At 38.2% G+C, this 10,321-nt stretch overlaps 2 protein-coding genes across 2 annotated transcripts; one reads left to right on the top strand and one right to left on the bottom strand.

Annotated features, from left to right (window-relative positions):
* Nucleotides 1-3,770: 3,770 nt before the first annotated feature.
* LOC147522117 (small ribosomal subunit protein eS19z-like) lies at nt 3,771-5,396 on the bottom strand. The gene is made up of 4 exons (XM_086591223.1): nt 5,197-5,396; nt 4,854-4,944; nt 4,595-4,778; nt 3,771-4,023 (listed from the first exon to the last, which is right to left on the bottom strand). The coding sequence occupies exons 1-4, from the start codon at nt 5,278-5,280 to the stop codon at nt 3,945-3,947; spliced, it is 438 nt and encodes a 145-aa protein (XP_086447349.1). The 5' UTR covers nt 5,281-5,396; the 3' UTR covers nt 3,771-3,944.
* A 1,307-nt stretch (nt 5,397-6,703) lies between these two features.
* On the top strand, nt 6,704-10,113 carry LOC147522116 (biotin carboxyl carrier protein of acetyl-CoA carboxylase 2, chloroplastic-like). The gene is made up of 7 exons (XM_086591212.1): nt 6,704-7,181; nt 7,511-7,564; nt 7,652-7,815; nt 7,909-8,218; nt 8,350-8,421; nt 9,550-9,615; nt 9,799-10,113. The coding sequence occupies exons 1-7, from the start codon at nt 7,032-7,034 to the stop codon at nt 9,820-9,822; spliced, it is 840 nt and encodes a 279-aa protein (XP_086447338.1). The 5' UTR covers nt 6,704-7,031; the 3' UTR covers nt 9,823-10,113.
* Nucleotides 10,114-10,321: the final 208 nt, after the last annotated feature.

The following is a 10,321-nucleotide window of genomic DNA, read 5'->3' as shown; positions in this document are numbered from 1 at the left end:
ACACCAAATCGGCCAATATTTAGTTCCAAGTTTGATGTTGTATCAAATCACTCACGCGGTTTTCCCAACACCGCGTGGGCTTGGGATGCTAAATAGGCTTCTATGGCGCGGTTTTGGCAAAACCGCGTGGGCTTGGGCTTCTATGGGCGTGGTGTTGGTAAAACCGCGTGCGCTTTTTATGAAAATTAGAACTGTGGTGCATAGAACTTGAAAAATTATGAGTTTTGCATAGAATTTAAGAAATTAATAATTGTGCAATTGAAGAAATTAAGAATTGTGATTCAAAATCGAAAAAATTAAAGAAATTAAAAACCTATGATTATGATTATGATTATGATTATGCAGTCCAAAATCTATGATTATGATATAATCATATAATATCCAAAATGATCCAAAACCTATCATATTACATCAAATTTATTTAGCTCTCTTCTTACGTCATTTACCACTCGATCCCTCTCCTCTATCTATTTGGATATTCCTAAGTTGCTCTTCTAAGTTCCTAACCTGAGAATCAAGATCTTCTCTGTCTGCACGAAGGTTAACTACCTCAGCTTGAAGTTCTTCATATCCCTGATGTTGTTGTTTACAGACACTGTTGAATATCCTCGTGACGCTTTTCGAAGTCTCGCCATCGCACGACGTTAGGATTGCCGATATGTCCGAGAATATGCCTCCTCCCTTTTTGGCTATAATGATACACGGCAGTCCTCATCCCATCAAACATACAAATCTGGTTCTTATATCTTTCCCGAATCTCAGCCTGAAAATCCAATAAAATACATTGTGAGTACATATTATATATATAATTAATAAGAAAAATAAAATAACTAAACTCACCATGGTATACTGATCAATCTACGGCTCTAACTCATGACAACGAGCACGAGGCACCTCAGGAATGGAAATATAAGTAGCCTCCCCATCAGGTCCACACACGGCAAACATCTGAGGATTACTGGCAGACATAGGAGCTGGATAATATGCATTCAGAGATTGTGGGTTGTAAACAGGCTGTGGCGGATGAGAAATACGTAGCTCACGTCTCATCCCTTCCAGGCCTACAAACTCGAAGTTGCTAGCCCGACCAACAGGGGGCAATAACGGACCCAGGGAGACACAGTTCTACAATCTATAATACCGACAATTAGCCCGGCTTCAACAACAAAAGAAGACGATCCGCCAAGGACCACCATCGACATGAACTTCATGAACTTGAGTTCTATCCCACGACTTCAAGATCACTAACATCCGCATGGGAGCACATGAAACTCCATAACGTCCGTCATCTACCTCCAAAAAAGCATATCAAACCATGCGGTCCACGCGGCAAAAACAACTCGCGGACGTTACAACACACAAGCATCTTTGCATGTTGGATCGTCAAAAGCAAGTAGACAAACGCCAAGGTCTCCACTCAATAGATGACAATGATCTAATATCAATCCGAAAAGCCATACGGACATTATTTCTAATCGGCCTCATTGTTTACGAAAAAAAGGCCCGACCAACTACCAAATCTAGGGCAGTATCATCAACAATCATGTATATGTTAGGACAAAGAGTTCGAAAGTACTCATAAAACCAAATCTCTAAAAGTCCTGTGAATCCTGCAATCTGAGGACTTCTACTGCCGAATGTTTGTGAAGCTTTATCTAACGCCGCTATCAATGTGGCATATACTAAGCTACTCAAGTCATAATCTCTCATAGTATGCAAATCATATACATAAACATAATATCCTAGTCGTACTGTAGAATGACCATTGGTAAACAGAACATGCCTAATAAAAAACATCAAAAAAGCCCTAACATATACATCGAAATACCAAAGTTAACTCCGCCCGTGTATCAGGATCTAAGAGGGGGTCCATATATGTAGTCTTAATATGAGATAGCTTAATACCAGAAGAATCATAAGCATCCGCACCCAAATGAGGAAAACTCATAAGCATACTATCCATATTATCATAATTTGTATGAAAAGGTATCGGTTGGCCTATACCGATACTCAACCCAGAAATCATAGTGAAGTCTAATGGTGTGAACCCTAACTCCGCACAAGGAAAATGAAATGTATGAGTTCTACTCCACTATCTTTCTACTAAAGTTATGACCATTGCCCAATCAGCCTTCTCATAATCTACATTAGCTAAAAGACCCAAAGGTATATACAAAATACTATCTCTAATATGTACAAACGCATCCAAACTCTTAATAACCTCCCACCACTCTCTAATACTATGTAAAGCCGATTTAACTCGGTAGTCAATAACATGGTGATATTATGAAAAAAAATAATGCGTATAAAATAAATAATTAATTGGTCAAACTCAACTAATTAATATTCAAAATATTTAATCAAAACTAATTAATTACCTGAGTATTAACCACTGCACTCGACACGTGTTTTGTATCACGTGTAGAAGACACAATTTCCATATCAAGTGCTTCTCCAGGTGCAAATTGCAAATCGAAATCGTTCATCTGATACTCCAGTGTCCAGTACATACGGATGTCTATCAGTCGGCGCGATATCCTCGGGTTCTTCTCCCCCACTGTCTTCTTCCCTACCGTATTGTACTTTCTCGGGTGCTTCTCCTCCATCGCCAATGTCATGTGTGTACTGTCAATCATTACCGTCGAAAGATTCAAAAAGATCCATATAAAATTTCAAGAGTTTAAGTAGGTTTTTGTTTTTTTTTTTAACTAAGGAGAATGTTTTATAATTGTGAGAAGAGGTAAAAGTGGCTGAACCGCAGCTTTAGAGCTGTTTATATAGAAGTAGCACGCAATTTTCTAAAAACTGCGTAGGCTTGGACCTGTCAGTTGGGCTTTAGTGGCCATTAAAGCGGTTTTGGCAACAGAGTTGCTTGGTAAAATTTTGATGTTGACTTTTGTCTAGATTATTTTGTCGGAAATTCACATGGACTATATTACTTTCAGCACTTCTTGTGCTATGTGCTTAAATAATTCCATCGGCACCTCGTATTGTGATTTGCGAAGGCAAAGAACGTTCAAGAATTTGAAATAGGCTGTACATTTCGGCGCACGACTATCCGTGAGGTGTCCGTGACCGTTAATAAATAAGACCACTCCCAGATTTGCTTGTTGGGGACTTGGTGTAATTGGTCAGGGCACAAGCGTGATACATACCACTACTATCAAAATATGGGGTACGAACACATTGTCTTCTCATAATGGAAACCCAACAATAAGTAGCCAGGGTTCGCCCATGAGAAACACTTGAGAAAAACAAATGAGTCAATATCACGAGTTTATAATAGTACAAAAGAAACTATAACAGTCCTAAGAGTTACCCAACGAACATTCAAGCACTAACTCAAATGAGAGGTGTACCTCTTTTGTAGAGTGTAAATACTAGGATTCCTACGCAAACTAACCCTTAAAAGTTGAGATTTCCATAAACAAAACATTGCAGTTATCAAACACAAATCCTTGACAGAGTATAACTAGTGAAATCAAAGGTTATGATCAGACTTTCCCCAAACCAGAATCAGCTAAATCAACAAGCATAAATAAGAGTTAATCATCAGTAAAAGAGACAACGTAGATGCACTGTTTCTTTGTAAAAACAAACTTCAAACCAAGGTACCCAATTACCTATAAAGATCAGATTAGTTGATGTTGGTGACCACATCTAAAACTACATGCATAAAAGTGGAAAAACATCCAACAGTATTGTCAGTATTAAACAAATACACATTCATGTTGTCCCTAGTGCTAGAATTATTGATCTTACTCTGGAAATAAAATGTCAAAACTTTAAATCAATTATGTCAAGCCAAAAAACAATTTCTTCTAGTGCGTTTACTACAAGAGAAAGCAATCAAGTTTCTAGACTCACATTTTCATTCAACAATAAAATCTGAAACTCAAACTATTAAAACACCATTCTTGATGATAGTAACTGAGATGAATTGCTCAAGGAGCTGGAGCAACAACAATCCTCCCTGCAACTTGGTCAAGATCACGACGTCCGCTAGAAGTGATTCTCCTCCCACTGTTACCAAAAAAAATCAATGACCAATATTAGTTTTTTTTTTTTTTTTTGAATAGTGCTAAAAGTCTAAAAGGTTCAATCGGAATAGAATGTCTACTTAAATATACACTTTGCTTTGAATGCATCCAAGTCTTATGCATTAGAATTCCAAACCATGACCATTAAAAGGAAAACAGCAAATTCGAGCTGCAATCCCCTACACAAATGCCAAGGAGTTAAAGAGGTACAAGCCATCCTCCCAACAGAAATGGGCTCTTGGTTTCTAAAAAAGCCACCGCAAACCTTGTTTACAAGTCGGTAAATGCTTCCTAATGCAGGAGTAGCTCCTTACCAATGAAGATAGCTCTTTATCTCAAACAATTTAGTTTGATCTTAAATGATTTTGTTACCTTAGAACGAGGTCAAGATCATAGTCACTTGAATTTGAAGTGTATATCTGAGGGAACTACATTCCATGTAGGGCCCATCAAATTTGTGAAGAGAAACCTTCCTAACATACTTTTCCCTTTTACCCTGAATAAACAGAAAAAATAAAATAAAAATAAAAGGAAGGTGTGATGAAATAACTCACCCCTTAGGATCAACATCAACAATTTTCATCTTCTCAAGCTCTTGCAGGATGTGACGAGCAATCCCACCGCTGCTCTTGCAGAAATGTGGTGGACGGCTTCCATTCCTCTTGCGTCCACCATAGATCTTTCGGAATCCTCCGACTCCAATTCCATGCCTCAAGTAAACTTTCCTGGCCATGGAAGCTGCAATAAGAGACAAGAAAAAACATCAATAATATATAAAAGACAGAGAAAGAGAGAGGGAGAGATTTAGTATACCGGCTCTGATGTAGTACCAATCTGGGTCATATGGAGCAAGCTCCTTGAAAGTTGCAGTCTTCACAATATCAGTCCATTGAGGAAGCTCCATCTAGGAATACATAAATACAAGGCAAAAGTAAATATAAACCCAACCTTCTTCTCAACTAAGTTTACAAAATCACAATAATAGGTCCTCATTTAATGACTGGTATCATACTTTTCGTGACAAGGAAACAGGAATGCAACAGATACAAACAAATCTCCACCCGCCACAAACATTCTCGGGTCAACATAAGATGAAAAATGAATAATATTTACATTAAAATCATTCAAAGAGCTACTCGAGTATATAGATAGATACCTTGCCGGATCTCTTGAGGTGAGAAGAATAAGCTTTGACGAACTCATGAGGTGAAACGTCTTTTACTGTTCGCGCAGTCTCCATTGCTTCTTTTCTTTAGGGTTTTTTCTTTAGGGCTTTTTTATATTAGTTTAATGGACCGGGTTGTGATTTAGATTTCTGCCCAATACCATATTATCATGGGCTCGTCCGTCCAATTGAGAGTGTTTTAGTGCCCTTCAAGTTGTTGAAGCTTGTTAAAACTTGAACTAGTCTAGTCTGTTGGATATAATTCATGTTATATTGAGTAACATAAAAAATGTGAATTTTGCAACATTGTGTTCTATGCTCTACTCATTTTACTGATGCTACTAATTAGACTAATGGTCATTTGGGCCAAGCAGGTAGTAACATAACATACCTTAGTCAGCATGTCAGTTTGGACCATAATACTGATTTTCATAAAGTGGATCAACTCCTAGACACTATTGTTCGTGTCTTGGAATCTTGATAGACTAGGAGAATTGTTTGTTTTCTGAGTAAGTTCGTCAAAGAATTATTACTGACGTTCCTTTTAGAATTAACAGTTTATATGGAAAGCCTATATCGGGGGCCTCCCTACTGGTGAGCATGCTTGGAGACATAAATATACTTGTAGCTTTTGATGGAAAGATATTGAGTCTGATGAACATTTTTTCTGCAAGTGTGAATGGGCCAGGAATGTACTACCTGAAAACCGTCCCTTTACGGGAGGTTTTCTTCACAAACTCCTGTTTTTTTACATGTAGTATCATAGCCCAAGGGCTGATGTTTTATTTCAGATTTTGTCTTTTGGAGAATTAGTAATCTCCCTGAATCGGATCAATAATCTTTGTTCAGTGACAAACTCTGTTTTGGCAGGGACTCTCTTCAGACTCAACTCCTGTCACCATTACCTTTTTGTGCTGGTTGGTGTTAATAGAAGCCAAGAAAATTAGGTGGTATGTTTTCATTTCAGTTATTTGATGGGGTATTTGGGTCACTCGTGTCAAAGGTGATGGTTAAGAGCACCAACATCTCAGTAACTTCATATTTGCTTTTGTACAGTTCAGATGAAAGGCCGGCCTTTACATTTTTTGCTACCATCACCTACTCACCACTCTCACTTGGTTTACTTTTCTGTGTGGACTCTGGATAGATAACCTTTCTGCATGTGAATGAAAAGGCCACATTTATAGTTGGTGTGAATTATATGATTCCCATAGAAAACCTCTCTAGCAGTAAATGCTAATGGCCATATTTTTTCGCACGTTATAATGGGTAGTCGCTGTATATCATCATCAAGGCCCAGTTACGGATAGTCATTACGACATTACTCATTAGTGCAGAGTAGATTGATAAGGATGGGCTTTAGGGACCAATGTCAAACTCTTGTGGATATTATCGATCAGTTCAACGTCGTCCTTTATTTCATTCCGGGTCCATCGCGCCCACCCATGTGGGTTCAACATGGCTAGAAATAACAAACTAGCCTTGTGCTGTGAAGATTGATGAATATTCCAAGGGGTGAGAGAAGTTGAAGTCCGTCCAGAAAAGATAGACGTGGGACCCAAAATGTTGAGGCTGCCAATGCCTAGTGTACAAGTAATATTATGGGATACCTAAAAACAAACAACTAACAATATCTGGCGATAATTTCTTTCCTGCTTCTCTTAAAAACATTGTTTTCATCGAACTCAAAAACCAAAACAAGGGAACAAGTGAACACACTCACGCACAAGTACAACAAAAAAAGAAAGAAAGAGGCTTTGTTTTCATCGCCACTTGTTTACTACAAAAAAAGCCACTTCCTCATTCTTCTTCTTCTTCTTCTCTCAATGGCTTCTTCTTCTTCTTCATTTACTGTCCCGTCTCCAAAACCAGCTTTGTTAAACGGATCTCAACTTCAACCAACCAAGGTTTCGTTTCAGTCCCGGAATGTTTCCTTTTTAGCTGGATCTTCTTTACCCGCTTCTTTGAGATCCCAGGTACTTGTTTTATTCACTGTTACTCTTGTAAATTTTCGATTTTTTTTTTTTGAATTTTAAATTACTTGTGCAAAATTGATAGAATATTTCTGTTTGATTAGTTTATTACCGATTTGTTATTAAATTAGCATTCCTTGTAGTAGTATCGTGGGGTGAATACATATACGGCACAAAAGATGTTTAGTTAAATTGCGAATTGTAGAGAAGGAGAAGGAATGATCTCCTGAATGGATATTAGTTGTGAATTTGCATCATTTAGTTTTAAAGCGAATAGTTTGAACCGTTTATTTGATTTTTAGCAAGTGATTATGAATGTACATTTTATGTAGGGTGCTGCCCCCGTCAAGTCCACCATTTGGAAGGTGCAGGCTCAGCTGAAAGAGGTAAATTTAAATACCCAAATTCAAAACATTTCATCACTTGCTTTTGGTCTTCTATTGTGGCTTCTATTGAACTTTTATACGCCCAAGGTTGTCGAGAAAATTTCCAATTCGGCTCCAGCACCCAAAGGCAAGGTCGATATTCCGTCATCTGGGGAAAAAGATGAGCAAGAAGAGAAACCTGCTGTAAAGAATGCTGTGCCAGATGCATCAGCCATCGCAGCCTTCATGACTCAAGTTTCGAACCTTGTCAAGTAAGCAAAAATCCGTGTCTTGATTCATATTTTGACGTGTAAAGAGATATATATTTTATTTTGTTTGAAGTTAATACAACTTTCTCTGGGAAGGCTTGTGGATTCAAGAGATATTACAGAGTTGCAGCTAAAGCAACTGAACTGTGAGCTCATAATAAGGAAAAAGGAAGCTTTGCCACAACCACCAGCTGCAGCACCTGTCTATATGATGCAGCCCCCTGGTCAACATGTGCTTCCATCTCAACCGCCACCTGCCCCAGCACCTGCCACAGCAAGTCGTCCTTCTCCTCCAGCCTTACCTGCTCCTCCTAAGTCAACCAAGTCATCACATCCACCTCTGAAGTGCCCAATGGCGGGAACATTTTATCGATGTTCTGGACCAGGGGAACCACCATTTGTGAAGGTACCTTAGCTGCATTGTGCAGTCTATATTCGTTCGTACAGGGAGTAATTTTATATGTCTATGTGATTATGTTCTTGAGCTTGTGGGTGCTTATCTTCTCATTTTCACTTATTGTCTTCCTCTTTACTCAGGTGGGAGATAAGATTCAGAAAGGCCAAGTCGTTTGCATCGTTGAGGCCATGAAACTGATGAATGAGATTGAAGTAAGTCTTTCGTGTGTCCAACACAAATTCTTACTTTCATACACTTACGAGATCATCCCAGAAAAAGCCAACACATTAGCTATAGTTCTTTATTTTATTGTTAGTTGTAACTTCTTCTAAAGGTAAAATAGATGTTGGTATACATATTTCTTTTTGAGTGAAAACTCTAATCCCCTCAATCTGTTGATCTCTAGGATGATTGAACCTAAATTAGAGTAATGATCATCGTGACCGTTATACTGAGTGCGAGATTTCGTGGCACTCCTAGAATTCTTTTGGTGCACAATGCTATGGCGAAAGGTCTTATACGAATTATTGTAGGATTAGCGGTGTGTATTGAAAGAGTAAAAGGTTCGACACCGTTTGTTTTTTTGCCCCCCCTCTTTAGTCGTATGGTCCACTTCTGTGAGCTTATTTTTACCATAGATGACCTTAGGAAGCGTAAGACAGTTATTGTTGTTATTTTTGTCAGTTAGGTAGGAAGGGTGGGAAATCTTTGAATTTTGTCTTGTGTGGTGTCGTTTTTCTTGGAACACTTGGTTGGCATTTCACTTTTCTTGGGTGTTTCCTAGTCGGGCAGTGAAGTTGTTCAACGGATGGGTGTGGTCCTTTCACCTCATCAGGTAATTTGGCTTTTGAGCTTCCTACCCCTTTGCTATTATCTGGGGCATATGGATTGAGCAGAGTTTCAGTATCCAAGGAGGAGTTCTTATCAGTCTAGACCTTCTTTTGGTGGTCTATGATTTTCAGGGACTTTAGGAGTCTTTTGAGTATTTTTGTGGCGGGTTGAAGCTGTCTGTCATATCTAGTTTTGGGGTGATATGATGTATTTGGTTTTGTTCAGTTTGGTTTGTTTTTCTCTTGTAGGCTTCCCTGTGGCTTATTTATTCTTTTTGGTGAAACTCACTTTTTACCAAAACGAGAAATGAGAAGAAAAGATGATTATCAGTTAAAGTATTTGCGTCATACATTTTAATTAAGATTCTTCAAGGTCGATTTTTATTAAAGTTTGCAGAAAAACAAACAAATTCCTGCTTAACAAGTGGTGGTTCTGCCTAAAATTTGTAAACCATGTCATGCACAGGCTTTGTTGTGTAACTCTACCTTTTGTTTCTTTTTTTACTTCAGGCTGATCAGTCAGGAACCGTAGTTGAGGTACTCCTGGAGGATGGAAAGCCAGTCAGCGTTGACACGGTACTCTCTCTCTCTCTCTCTCTCTCTCTCTCTGTGTGTGTGTGTGTGGAGTTAAACAACCATTACAACATTGTTTGAATTTAAATTGGTCACTGAACAATTTCGGTGTACAAATAATTTTATGCTCATTTTGCTTCTCCCATTGCCTGAATTCGGAAGTTCTCTTTTTTCTTTTCTTTGCAGCCTCTGTTTGTTATTGAGCCCTGAAGTAAAATGTGGTGGTGTTGTAGCATGTTGAAAATAGCAGTTCTGAAGTTTAATTTTGACAGTCTCGTTTGTTTGAGTTCTCTATTATTTATATTTCTCTCAATCTGTCTTGAAGTTGTTGTAGTGAAGGTCTTTGAGCAAGTTCAACAGTCCATTTTTCACTGTAGTATTGAGTTTAATATTTTGAAAGTTCAAACAATGTAGCCCTCTTATTTATCAGAAAAACAATGTAGCCCCTCACACAGAAGTTTGCTTCTTATTTCTACGATTATTACGAGCCTAATGCATGGATATCTGATGCACCACATGATTGTATGACCTGTCTATAATACTGAAGCACATTGATCTTATCGGATTGTTAAAATACCAAGTCAACTATTAAATTGATAAGCTGTACGGCATTATCTTATTGCAACAGTTTAGAACCATTTCAAACAGTTTAGAATCATTTCGAACAGTTATCAAATCCGAATCATCATTTCAAGTGATGCATATACTA

The sequence above is a fragment of the Coptis chinensis genome, chromosome 1 (genome assembly GCF_015680905.1).
Source record: "Coptis chinensis isolate HL-2020 chromosome 1, ASM1568090v1, whole genome shotgun sequence".
Taxonomy (NCBI): domain Eukaryota; kingdom Viridiplantae; phylum Streptophyta; class Magnoliopsida; order Ranunculales; family Ranunculaceae; genus Coptis; species Coptis chinensis.
This window is presented reverse-complemented; position numbering and strand designations above follow the sequence as displayed.